The sequence below is a fragment of the Mytilus edulis genome, chromosome 13 (genome assembly GCF_963676685.1).
Source record: "Mytilus edulis chromosome 13, xbMytEdul2.2, whole genome shotgun sequence".
Classification (NCBI taxonomy): domain Eukaryota; kingdom Metazoa; phylum Mollusca; class Bivalvia; order Mytilida; family Mytilidae; genus Mytilus; species Mytilus edulis.
The window spans coordinates 30,709,229-30,723,882 of NC_092356.1; the positions used below are offsets into that span (position 1 = coordinate 30,709,229).

At 32.3% G+C, this 14,654-nt stretch overlaps 1 protein-coding gene across 4 annotated transcripts in view; it reads left to right on the forward strand.

The window, feature by feature from the left end:
* Positions 1-14,654, forward strand: part of LOC139500848 (uncharacterized) — a 47,910-nt gene that overhangs the window by 13,085 nt on the left and 20,171 nt on the right. For 2 of the 4 annotated variants that reach the window (XM_071289727.1, XM_071289728.1), the window contains exon 3: positions 10,295-11,187. In XM_071289727.1, coding sequence (XP_071145828.1) covers positions 10,295-11,187 — 893 coding nt within the window. Of the gene's footprint in view, positions 1-9,529; positions 9,682-10,088; positions 11,188-14,654 lie in introns of those variants that run through there. The other 2 variants (XM_071289730.1, XM_071289726.1) reach the window with 2 other exon arrangements.

Sequence of the window (14,654 nt, forward strand, 5' to 3'; positions counted from 1 at the left end):
ATGCCATTAACAGAAACATTCAGTTGTTAGTGACACTATAAGTATTTCTTGATTTCTGAAAAAATTAGCCTTTTATCATTTTATTAAAAACAAGGAATTTAGGAGGATTTTCTACAGCAAAAAAAAGGGGTGTGGTGGTTAGATAGTTCATACTGAAATATGAGTCAAAGTAAAATTTATAAAAACGTGAGCATGGCTAACCCTCTTTAGTAAGGTTAGTTTTCATCATACATTTCTTATCACTTTCCAGAATTCAAAATTATTCCAGATTCAGATGATTTCTTGTAAAAAAAAGATTTAAAACCTATTTTTGATAAATGGGGTTTATATTTGGTAGGCTGGTTAACAATGGAGTGTAGATAATCATACTAATAACATTATTCTGATCCAATGATTAATGCACACGTTACAACCCCTCAACATTTTTTCATGTCTGCACAATAATATATGCACATTTGACAACATCTTTACATATTTAATATGATATTTAGTTATAAATTGTACAAGATCATACATGTATTTTGCTAAAGTATTAAATTACTGTTTTTCTTAACCTCATTTTTGGGTTTCAGTTTCTATATATTTGATAAATAATCTTGTTTTATAAACTTTTCTGAAAAAACTTTAAGCACTTATAATTTTACAAAAAAAAGACCTACTAAGAAGAGCCAAAATTTTTGAAAGAGGAAAGACGATTGATTGTCTCAAAAAGTTAATACCAAGTTCAATAGAATTTGGTGTAAAGGGGGTACATATCAGTCTCATCCATAACCAGTCTGCACCAAAATCTTTTCGGACTACTCAGTCCAAAGACCAATATTCTGACATTTTTCTAATGTGTTTAAACAAAGTTTAACAAAAACTTACTAGTTTGAATAAAGTTTTACTAGTCTTGTGCATTGGACTAGTGGCTAACAGTGCAGACTGCATGACACTAAACTGACCAAATCTCAAACAAATGTATGAATATTGGATTATAGAAAAGAGTTGCATAATTGTGGTCTGCAAAAATCCTACTAAGGTCTGGTTTGCATAATAAAGCTTTAGTAACAGGGAATAAATGAACTATACTGGTACTTTGAATTACTGTAAAGTAAACTTGTCTATTTGAAAGGGTTTGTGGTATTCTGTGGCCCAGTGGTCTGTGCATGTAGTCTATATACAGTGATCAATAGTGTGTCTTGTCTGAGGTTGTGAGATATCATCCATTGCTTAGGCGAAGTGTATTAGTCTTTGATCTTCATTGTCTAGGATTGCCAGTCTGCAAGCCAAAGATCAGTGGTTCTCTTTAGGTACTACAGCTTCCTTCAACAATAAAGCTGGTCGCTATGTGTGTGCTGGAAGGGGCTTTAAATACCAACAATGTGATGGGCTCACCTATCTAATGACATGATTCATTGATTAAATTTAAGCTTCTGGTATGGTCAGCTTTCATTAACTTTGTGTTATAAGTTGACTTGACTTTATTTGGTCTGATGATTTCCTCGTTACATATCATTTTCATGGTTTGGTGATTAAAGCTAAATTTTCAGGATTAGTTCTGTTCTCTGCTTCTCAGTGACATTAAGTCATAGTTATATAGGTGAACTAGTTTAACTTTATATTAGGAACTTTTATAGTTTACTGTAAGGAATGGGTTTACTGATTGTTGACCTGTTATAATTGACTTTAAATTTTTCCTTTGATAATCATCTAATTGGCAATCAGTTGTGTATCCAGGGGGTTCCTAGGGATGGAAGTAGGAACACCCTTTTTTATTGGACGATAAATGCATTTGAATAGGGACATATTAGATATAATTGGAACCTCCCATTTATCCTGGGTTGTGGGAACCCCTATTTAAGAGCTGGATCTGTCCCTGGCAAACATTCTTCATAGTTTTTTATATATTAGATGGAATCAGAGACCAGTTATAGGATACCAGTTCATTACCCACCAATGAAGTCTCTTGATAAATGGACCATCTTTGAAATGGGATATTGTATGGAGATGAAAATTATGTCGAGATGCTTAGATTTGTAGTATATCCAAAGGGTATTCATTAAACTCAGGTGCAGAATCAATTTCAAATGTGGGGGGGGGGGGGGGGGGTCAACCATATGTTTCCATTCTAATTCATGAACTAATCATCCAAGAAAAAGGGGGGTTCAAACTCTGAATGGTTCTGAAATGTATATGGAGGATGATTGTTTGAGTTAATGGTCCAAATTTTATTTTCAATTTTAGCCAGAAAGTTAAGAAGAATGACCATATTAATATTCAAAACAGTATTGCTCTCTTAAATGCCAGTCATGACCCTTAAATAATTAACAAATGAAACTTGTGAAGGGGGCTACTCAACAAGTAATTGAAATTTTGCAGTCTTATATAGGGAATAAATAATCTGTCCCTCAATTATTATAAATTTGCACTGAAGTAATTTGGGAAATAATTGGTTCCCCTAAAAAAAAATCTAGATGAATTACGGTAAATGGGTGTAAGGAGAACCACTAAAAGATTTCGTAAAGTTATAGTTAGGATCAAATTGAGAATGGAAATGGGAAGCATTTTACAATGCGATTAACTCTATCCTTTCTGCTTCAACACAACCTAAGTCTTTAACTCCGTTATAAAGGGAAGTATTTTTTATCCATGTACATACTTGTCTGAGTTGGCCATATAATATACATAGAGCAAACAAAAGAATCACACATTTTTTTTACCTATATATAACAAAGACAGCTTTTGTGTTTCAGCATTGAAGACATTTTATCTTAGTTTCTTTATTAAACATGTTACTGTTATAAAAAATAATAGATCTTTTGAGACTAGATTTTGTTAAATTAAAGGTTGAATATTTTTTTTCGGTCAGTTAAATATTTTCTTTTGAGTTTAAATGCCCATCTAGGAAATAAATTAGATTCTTAAAAGAAAAATCTTGTTTGTTCATAATTTATATGCCAAATCAGACATTAAAAAAATCTGTGATATTGAAAAATTTGTATTTAACTTTAAGGTATTATTTAAATTTATGAAGGTACAAATCTGACTCATTGCCTATTTACCTATACTGAATAAAATATGCACAAAAAAATTTATAAAGGTTATATTATTTTCTGTATATTAAACTTTTTATGTGCAAGTTTTAAACATTTTTAATGGATATTCGGAAACTTGCATCACTAAACAATGTCTGCACAATGCATTAGCATATAAATGCAGAAAAAAATCATTATTGATGCAATTTTTCTAAACTAATGAAAAAGACGGTGAAAGAAACATTTTCAAATTGACATCAAGAATAAATTGGTTGTTTAAAATCAATAGAACTTTTGACTGCCTTCTGCACAATTTTTCTTCAATTAAGATGCATTATCCTCTGTGTGGCCTCTGCCTATTTACAATTTTTCAATGTCTGCAGAAGATTTTTTATTCTCAATTTCATTGTATATTTGCATTCTTGTTGCACATCAAATAAAGAGGTACAACAAGGGGGATAATCAATATTATAAAAAGATTGGTTTATGTTTTGTTTAACTGCTGGGAGGGGGGCAGGTGGTAAATTAACTAGGTTGTTGTGCAGAAGTTCAATCCTTTGTTTTCTTTGTGTTAAAAAAGTGCAGTGAAAATTTAAATGTTTTTTTCAAGTTTCGTTACAGAATAAATCTACATAAAAAGCTTGTATGTTTCGTATATGTTAAAAATCAAGTCCTAGGTTTTGTCAAATGATTTTCAAATGACATTCAGTTTAAATGAATAATGTTGAAAAAATTATTTGAAAAAGGTTAAAATGTAAAAAATTGTCAAGTTGTTATGTAAAAAGCAATAAGTCAATTTGACAACCCATTAATTTAAAGTCTACACCCAAGCATAGAAAGAATAAATCATCACCTTTTTTTTTCAGTCGAATTCCTTTTGAAGAACTATTTTTATAAACTTAATTAAAGGAGGATTATTTTTATTCCTTTAATACATGTACTAGCGACGTATTTAAAATCTCATAAAGCGAAGAGAAAAAAAATCAAAGAGAAAAGTACCGATTAATCAGTCATACCACAATGCAAAACTTTTGAAAATTTGATTTGTATTCATTCAAAACACCATTGCAACTTTAAATCGTATGTCACTTTTTGTTGAAAGATTGCTTCAATTTTTGTATGTTAAGAACTTTGCAACAACTGTTAGTGGGCTCTGTAGGTGGACTGTTGCAAAGTCCTCTCCAATATACCCTTATTCTCCTGTGGCATTTCTTATTTCCTGCTCTTCATCTTGTCCAGTGGCAAATATTTCAATCTAATGAGAACAATATATCAGGTCATTCAGGTGGTAGAATTTAGATCTGTAAAAGGGGCAGGTAAATTTAAATTCCACTGTGAGTTTGATTGAGTAAGAAACTTTGACTGACATTATATCACTTACTTGGCCGTCTGAAATAGACATGTATAACTAGGGTAACATTTTACTATCTAGTTTTATTTATAACGGATAATTCAAAGTGTGCAGTAGCATGCTATTTTATCAAGCTAAAAAAAACCCAGATTTTTATGTTTATTTAGTGAATTGTAAATATGTTAAGGATGTACTTAGGTGAGGTTAGGTGAAAATTAATAAATTAAGAAGTTAAAATTGATACTGTACGCTGGTAGAGCATCAATTAAGGATAAAAATAAGCTAAAAAAATTTATAGGTCACCTCCTTTTCGAGATATTTGAGATTTAAAATATGGCGGGAAAAGGCTGACTCGGACTTTTACCTTATATTTGCATTGGTATTATTAGGTCTCAAACCAAAAGAAAGAAAATTAAGAATCTTCTAAAATTTTATAAAATGACCTTTCATGAGCTATTAAGTCTTATATGAAAAAATAAATGGGTGTTATGGGGCAAAATATTTTACATTGTATTGTATGGAAAAACACCAAGGAGTCCTAACATTTGACACAAATTCCAAAACCTCACCTAAGTACATCCTTAAGGTGTTTTTGTATTGGGGTATTAATGGTTATTTGTTTTAGCTTATTTTTAGAATTTGTATTATTTCTTACATGTTATTTTAGAAATATGGAACATTTTGGGATACAATGTATAAATTATTTTACCCCCACTCCCCCATTCACGGCCCTAATTCCACCTTCACCCCAAAAGAATTCCAAATTAGGATTTTGAACCAGATTTCATCTTTTAATGAACATGGAAAAAGATAGTGTGAGCAGGGCATGGTATCGTATTTACACATACATATCATTTTAAAAGATTAAGTACTTTATAAGCATTGATCAATATGATATTGTTAACTACTGTTATAATGTAGCCTTGAACTTTTTCCCCCCTTCAGTGCTTATCATTTGGCATGGTGTTAGGTTTTTTTTGTCCTTCAAAGAATTTGTATTAGTTGAAAGATTTTTGTTATTTTCTGCTAAATTTCTCCACATTTGCTTAATAAGACTTAAAGTGATGAACATATAGTAAAGCCATTGACATAAAGTAAAGACAATGACATACAGTAAAAACAATGACATATTGCAAAGACAATGACATACAGTAAAGACAATGACATACAGTAAAGACAATGACATATAGTAAATACAATGGCATACAGTAAAGACAATGGCATACAGTAAAGACAGTGACATATAGTAAATACAATGGCATACTGTAAAGACAATGACATACAGTAAATACAATGATATACAGTAAAGACAATGACATACAGTAAATACAATGACATACAGTAAAGACAATGACATATAGTAAAGACAATGGCATATGGAAAAGATGGTGAAGATGACATATGGTATAGGCCATGTCATATAATGTATACAATGACATATGGTTTATACAAAATATGGTATAGATGACATATTAAAAAAAGACATATGGATTGACCATGACATGATATAGACTACAATATATGATGTAGACAATGACATATGGTATAAATGACATATTTTATAGACTATATAGGGAACACATGTCATATGCTATAGATGACATATTATAAAGACCATATCACATGATGAAGATATATTATAAAGACCATAAAACATGATATTGACAACATATTGTATTGACATATGATATAGATGACATGTGGTATAGATAACACAAAGTATAGAACATCACATATGATTTAGACTATGACATATGGTATAGACCATGACATATGGTATAGACCATGACATATGATATAGACTGTGACATATGGTATAGAAAATGACATGATATAGACCATGACATGATTTAGACTATGACATGATTTAGACTATGACATATGATATAGACTATGACATATGGTATAGACCATGGCATATGGTATAGACTGTGACATATGTTATAGAAACTGACATGATATAGACCGTGACATATGGTATAGAAAGTGACATATGGTATAGACTGTGACATATGGTATAAACCATGACATATGATAAAGACTAAGACATATGGTATAGACTGAGAAATATGGTATAGACTGTGACATATGGTATAGACCATAACATATGGTATTTACCATAACATATGGTATAGACCATAACATATGGTATAGACCATAACATATGGTATAGACCAAGACCATAACATATGGTATAGACCATAACATATGGTTTAGACCATAACATATGGTATAGACCATAACATATGGTATAGACCATAACATATGGTATAGACCATAACATATGGTATAGACCATAACATATGGTATAGACCATAACATATGGTATAGACCATAACATATGGTATAGACCATAACATATGGTATAGACCATAACATATGGTATAGAAAGTGACATATGATATAGACCAAGACATATGGTATAGACCATGACATACGGTATAGACCATAACATATGGTATAGACCATAACATATGGTATAGACCATAACATATGGTATAGAAAGTGACATATGATATAGACTAAGACATATGGTATAGACTGTGAAATATGGTATAGACCATAACATATAGTACAGACCATGACATACAGTATAGACTGTGACATATTGTATGGACCATAACATATGGTACAGACAATGACATATGGTATATACCGTGACATACAGTATAGACCATGACATATTGTGTATACTGTGACATACAGTATAGACCATGACATATGGTATAGACTGTAACATATGGTATAGACCATGACATATTGTATAGACCATGACATATTGTATAGACCATGACTTACAGTATAGACCATTACATATGGTATAGACCATGACATATGGTATATACTGTTACATATGGTATAGACCATTACATATGGTATAGACCATGACATATGGTATAGACTGTGACATATGGTATAGATTGTTAAGTATGGTATAGACAATGACATATGGTATAGACCATGACATATGGTATAGACCGTGACATATGGTATAGACCATGACATATGGTATAGACCATGACATATGGTATAGACCATAACATATGGCATAGACCATGACATATGGCATAGACCATGACATATGGCATAGACCATGACATATGGTATAGACAGTGACATATGGTATAGACCGTGACATATGGTATAGACCATAACATATGGCATAGACCATGGCATATGGTATAGACCGTGACATATGGTATAGACAGTGACATATGGTATAGACAGTGACATATGGTATAGACCATGTCAGATGGTACCATGGCATATGGTATAGACAATGACATATGGTATAGACCCTATGTGTATAATTGAGGACAACTGTTATTTTCTAGATGTAATTTGTTGATGTCCTTAGGGTGCTGATATCTTTACATATACCCCACATCTCTGGTTATTAATTGATCTAATCCTGAACATGCATGAACTATTTGCCACTGGATGTTACGCATCCATCAACTACCTTTTTTGCTATGAATAAACCTATATGGTATGAAGCAGAAATCCTCAAAAGTGATTGTTTGTCTAAGTGATCTATTTTCATACCACACTGTTTTTTTATCAGTTGCATACTCTTGAGATGCAGGATCATTAAAAATTCCATTGAAATTTATTTAATGAGTATGTTAGTGTCTAGACAAAAGGATCATATCAAATATGTGAAAATTTAGAAAGATTTTGAAAGGAAGCAATATGTGGTTCCTCATTGAAAAGAAACAAAAATTACAATGGTCTTTCATAGAAAAAAGAGAAGACTATGAAACACTATTCTCTTGAAAAAAGAGATTTGAAAGATGTAATCTTTAACTCGAGACACATGGCTGAGATACTGGCACTGATTATCATGATTATGACTCAGATTATGGATTTTGGAGGCCTCGGTGGCAAAGTGGTCTAAGTACTTACTACTGTAATCACTAGCCAGTCAACACTGAGATTGTTAGTTTGAACCCCGCTCATGCGGGTGCTCTCAACTCCAATTTTAATTGACTAGGATTGTCAGTTTTCCTATCGATGGTCAGTGGTTTTCTCCAGGCACTCCAGCTTCCTCCACCAATTAAAACTGGCGGCCACAAAATAGCCTAAATGGGGTGCTTTAAAGTGTCATTAAAACACCAAAAATCAAACCAAATCAAATCAAATATTGGGGATTTTTTTTTACGTTTTTTTTCATGTAACATTTTTCATTAATTTATTTAAAATCTCAAACTCATAATTAAAGTTTCCCATCCATCAAATGATTTTAACCTGCAAATTTTAATGTTTTAATATTACATGGCATATTAATCTTTTAACTATGTTAATTAATCAAAATTATTTTTCTGATGAGATTTCTATTTTTAGATCAGCGAGTGGATTAGCTAATCCTGCAGGGTTCCCCTTTGCCTTTGTGCATTGAATTGATCACTTGGTTATCAGGGATAAAAAATGTATGAAATATTTTTCATGTGTGTAATTTAAGTAGTATTACATAAGATATTGATTTTAAGGATGGAAAGATTACATTTTTTGTCCTCCTTCGTTTCTATGACAACACATCAACTCTACCAAAAATAATATGCACTTTTTTCATCATCACTATTGTTGCAAGTATGCATTTCAATTAAGTTAAAAACCTTTTATTATGCATGTGTAGATGTTAAATCGCTTGGCAAACGGCCAGAAACTGTAAAAAAAAAAATCTGTAATTTATTCCAAGGCAGTTACAACAAAATGTCATTCTAGTTCACTTAAAAAAATATAAAATGATAATGCCTTGAGGCTTTAAGGTATTGAGGACATGTTTTCATAACCACGCTTTCACCTTTTTTTCTGATATTGTTTGGTTAACACCCATTTACCCATTAAAATATTGTTTGTGCAAGATAATAGAATTGGGGACGAAAAAAGGTCAGATATTTTTATATTTTTATACAAAAATCAATTATCCAAATTTCAGAGACCTTTAATTATTATATATAAATCTATGTATCGGTTTATTAGCTATGTATTTGTTTAAGTTAAAATGATTTTAATTAAATTTTCGTAACTAACAAATGTACAATCATTTAACCAGATATGAGTTATGTAATGTGGGATTTTTTTCTGTAGTGATTCATCAAAGATTTAATTGAAAAAAACGTTTGCCCTTTATTGAACCCCAATTTTTTTCCAAGCTTCTAAATAAAACTATGTTATTGCTTTTACTTGTTCAGAATAAAAAAAATGTGATTTTTATATCTGCAGAAGTTATAGATCTGTTTTGTGGCCCTTAGGAAGACATTGGTTTTTTCGGAAAAATATATTACATAATCGGATCGTCATTAAATTCAAGTCAGTTTCATTTACTCTTTTCACATTTTATTACACACCATAGAAAAATTGTAGAGGAAATTAAATGGATTTTTTTTTCATTGCAACATTAAAAGCAAGTTGCATTATTCATTTAAGCCAAAACTTTTTTAGTCTAGTTTTTAGTTGGCAATAAGTCAGCAGGCAAAATTACTTTCAGTGGTATTTTTTATTTAATGTGAAACTTTTTATTGTTGAGGATGGACAAAAAAAGTGGAATTAAAAAGTTTTATTCAAAGGAAACGTTTGTTGTGTTGCAAGAATGAATGAAATCGGGATTAAATGTTTAACAGGTTAATTTTAGATGACGATAAAAATTCTTTTATGATAGATTATTGAATACATTGGACATTTGAAGACAGGTAGAGTTCATGTTTTTCTACTGTGGATATTTTTCTCAAAACAGTTTATTGCAACAGTGAGCAAGATGTTGAAGGACTAAAACAGTTGTGCAGAATTTTAATACAAGATAGTTCAAAGAAAAAGTTATAGTTTGAAAAATATCGGTCAAAATGAATGGTCATTTTGATTTTGATCCTTGGTACAATAATTTTAAAATGTTTATGACTTATTGGTTTATGTCTTCTCGTCACAGGCCAGGATTGAATGGATTAGCAGGAGACGGTCCATTGCTGCCGGAGAGAATGGGAATCGGAGAAGGAATGGAAGAGGAATTACAGAGAAGAATGCGGGGGAGAAGTAATAATTTCGAAGAAGAATTACGGAGTCGTTTCGGACTTAACAATATTGAGGAGGAGTTACGAAATCGAATGGGATTAAGTAGCAGGGTTGGACAAGAACTTAATGGTAAAATGGGAGGTAATAGTACTGGGGAAGGAGACATACATAATAGACTCAGTTTTAATCGGGGTATGGAGGATGAACTGCGTAGCAGAATGGAAGCAAGTCATAGCATTGAAGAAGAGTTACGTAAGAAAATAGGATTCAGTAGTAGTATTGAAGAGGAATTACGGAGCAGGTTGTTATATAAAAATAGTGGACCTAATTCACAGGGTGATATGTCATTTTACAATGCCGTTGATGAAATGTGTCGTCAACCAAACCACCCTCAAAACCAATCATTCCAGTCAAAAAATGGAGACCGGGACACTGAAGAGGAAACTGAACCAAACAGCGACCATCTTGATGAGGTCATCGAAGCAGTTGCAAGAAATGAATTCGACTACAATCCAGAAGATAATTATATAAAACCTGAACACAAAAGAAGTTGTAACCAATTTGAAGACAATTTTCCGATCAAACAAGAACCTATAGACTATGATTTAATGGCAGCAAACTTGACAGCTGGTCTGATGAACCCTGACCGGCGTCATATGTGTGCACACTGCTGTAAAGGTTTCCGGAGTAGGCAACAGTTACTACAGCATAGCCTAGTCCATACCAATCTTAGAAAATATCATTGTAATTATTGTGAACGATCTTTTAAACAGCTCTCTCATCTTCATCAACATCATAGAATTCATACAGGTAATTATAATCATTTTAACAGGTAACTTTATTTTAATTACAGTGGGGTTCTAGGGGTTGGAACTGCCCCCTTTTTTTTATGATCAGCCCATTTGAATGGGAACATATGTAGTTGTAACCCCCCTTTAACCCCGGTGGGGAACCCCCTTTTAAAAATGGTTGGATCTGCCCCTGAATTGTATAATATGACATTTAATTACATTATTACTGTTAATTATTAATATTATTTTAAAAGGAGAAAGACCATTCGAGAAAAATATTATATAACTAAAGGCTTTGCTTAAAATTTGGGTCTACCAGTAGTCTTAAAGGCCACTGTTTTCAATATTTACAGTGGCAAATATTACAGAAATAACATGAATATTGTAAATAATACATCAATTTGCAGATTATGTAATAGCTGTTGATGACTAGCCTAATAGAATAGATAGACAATAATAATGAGTGTATTGGTAAAATTAGAGCACAATAAATAATGTCAGGTTGGAGAGGTATATGATATCATCAGAGCCATTATTTGCCTCTTAAGATTGTAAATTTAGTAACTTTTTTTCATCTTTTCCAAAATTATATCAAATTCTATTGATAAAGGAGTAGAGTGGTGTAGACATAATATAAGAGATATGTGGTTTATGAATGAGACAGCAAGCCAAAAGAAAAAAAATCCCAAAAATTTAAATAGTCTACGGTCAACATAAGGCTTTTTCAAAAATGGACAAATGTCCCCATGGTAAAATTATGTCTTTGCATGTTGTCATGTATAATACAGGAAATGTTAAAGTGTAGTTTACTTACAATTCGATATTGAAGAACTAATTCAACAATGGGTAATGTCTAGCTCAAGATCTAAAAGGCAAAATCACAAAAATACTGAACTCCAAGGAAAATTCAAAACGAAAAGTCCCTAATCAAATGGCAAAATCAAAATATGTAGGAATCTGATGTACAGTAGTTGTCGTTTGTTTATGTAATTTATACGTGTTTCTCGTTTCTCGTTTTTTATTTTATATAGATTAGACCGTTGGTTTTGAAGGGTTTTACACTAGTAATTTTGGGGTTCTTTATAGCTTGTTGTTCGGTGTGAGCCAAGGCTTCGTGTTGAAGGCCATACATTGACCTATAATGGTTTACTTTTTTAAAATTCTGATTTGGATGGAGAGTTGTCTCATTGGCACTCACACCGCATCTTCCTATATCTACCTATTAAAATCAAGAGGCTCAAACACATCAAACGAATTGACAACAACTGTCATACTCCTGACTTGGTACAGGCATTTTCTTAAGTAGAAAATGGTGGATTAAACCTGGTTTTATAGCTAGCTATAGCTAAATGTCACCTTTTTCACTACTTAAATTCAATTTCAATACAAAAGTGTTGTAGTGTAGTTGGCTAAAACAGATACTGTAAATTTAGAAATTATTGAATGCATTTATTATTGTGATTTTTAAAGAATGGACAAAATAACAAGATTAATTACTTTCAAAATCATTGGGGACTTAGGTGGACAAGTGGTATAAGTTTTTCATATACAGTAATAACTAGCTTGAAAGTTAAGCCCTGATAGGTGTAAACTAGTCATCCCCAGGAAAAATAAAGGCAGCATCCCAATATCACAAGATGACCTTCCTCCCTAAGAAAGCTGACCAGCAATTTCAGTATATTGAAACAATCCATTGATGGAACTTGATACATTTGCATATATTGTTGGTTAACCAAATTAAGTACATTTTTATAGATCTGCATCTTTGTGCATCAGTTAATCATAATACATCTATTTATTTTATGTTTTCAAACTGAATGAGTTTATGGTTAATTATGGTTATAAAAAACTTTAAGGTAAAATCTTGTTATTCCAATCCAAAGATAAAATGAATGATACATTTTCTAAACTTAATTTTAGCAAATGTTAAAAAAAATATTCCAATGCAAGTTTATACCCTTTAAATCTGTAAGAAGGGTTTCTTGTGTTTTAATCTCTCTTTCCTTACTAACTAAAAATGTTCTCCTCATGCAAACAATAGTGCTGAAAGTAGCTTTAAGGTGGTACCCAACACTTTATATAACTAGTATATATTTGTATAGGGGCCAGCTGAAGGACGCCTTTGGGTGCGGGAATGTCTCGCTACATTGAAGACCTGTTGGTGACCTTCTGCTGTTGTTTTTTCTATGGTCAGGTTGTTGTCTCTTTGACACATTCCCCATTTCCATTCTCAATTTTACTTTAACTAAAATTAATTTGGCTCGTTTAATTTTCTTAAAATTTTGACAAAGTATTTACTTTGACCCTTTTACAAAAATATAAAAATTTCAAAAAATTTGAACCAACCGTTTTATCAGAAAAAATACACTGGTTATATAGCTGTTTGACAAACACTTATTTTGATCATTGAGAAGCTTGATATTCCCTTAACAACACTACTTTATTAAAACGTCGAGCTGATTTTACAGAGGTATCTCCCTGTAGTGTTAGGTACCACCTTAAACACCAATCAATCAATCCTGCATAATTGAACATGAGGCCATCGTCAATGCTCTCCACTGTTGCCTTTCTTGTGCCAAACATGCTGCCTCTCCCTATGTGACTCCCATGTTTCTCAGTTCACTTTGGTGTTCAGAAATCACACTTCATGTTACACGCTGCATTTCTAGTTTCACTAGACATATTTGTAGGGTCATCCGCTGGTCAAGGGGGGGGGGGGGGGGTTCGTTGGACTCATGAACTCGACTTTAACAGTCACAATTTGAACAAAACGTTGACTTTAACAGTGCTTTTTGATTTCCGAACCCCCCGAACCCCCCTGGCTATGGGTATGATCTGTATCATGTATGTCCTTGTTAACAATATATGAAGTTTCTATTGATGTGGTTTTCCTAGCAGCACTTTCTTTACAGAGTGAGGTTGCAAGCCTTTTGTACAACCCTCCTCCTTTCACATCCTGGGCTTTGGATCCAGCAAATGACATCATTAAAATCCTTAAAGAGTTCATTTTATGCCCCCACCTATGTTAGAGGAGGGGAATTATGTTTTTCGGTCTGTTAGTCTGTTTGTCCATCTGTTCATTCATCCGTCCATTCATTCTTTCATCCGTCTGTTTATTCTTTCGTCCATCTGTCTATTCTTTCGTCCATCTGTCCCGCTTCAGGTTAAAGTTTTTGGTGAAGGTAGTTTTTGATGAAGTTGAAGTTCCCTTTGATATGATCTTTCTAATTTTAATGCCAAATTAGATTTTTGACCACCATTTCTCGGTGCACTGAACATAGAAAATGATAGTGTGTGTGGGCATCCATGTACTATGGACACATTCTTGTTTTAAAAATTAGAAGTTATTTCTTGTGGAAGGGTTTTTTAATCTGTTCTTTGAACATGTTGAATTTGAAATGTAGTATTTGTGAACTCTCTCCATACTTGGGTTTTCATTTTATTTGGCAGAAGTCAGTTGTCCTTGACTTTGTTTAAATGGCTCAA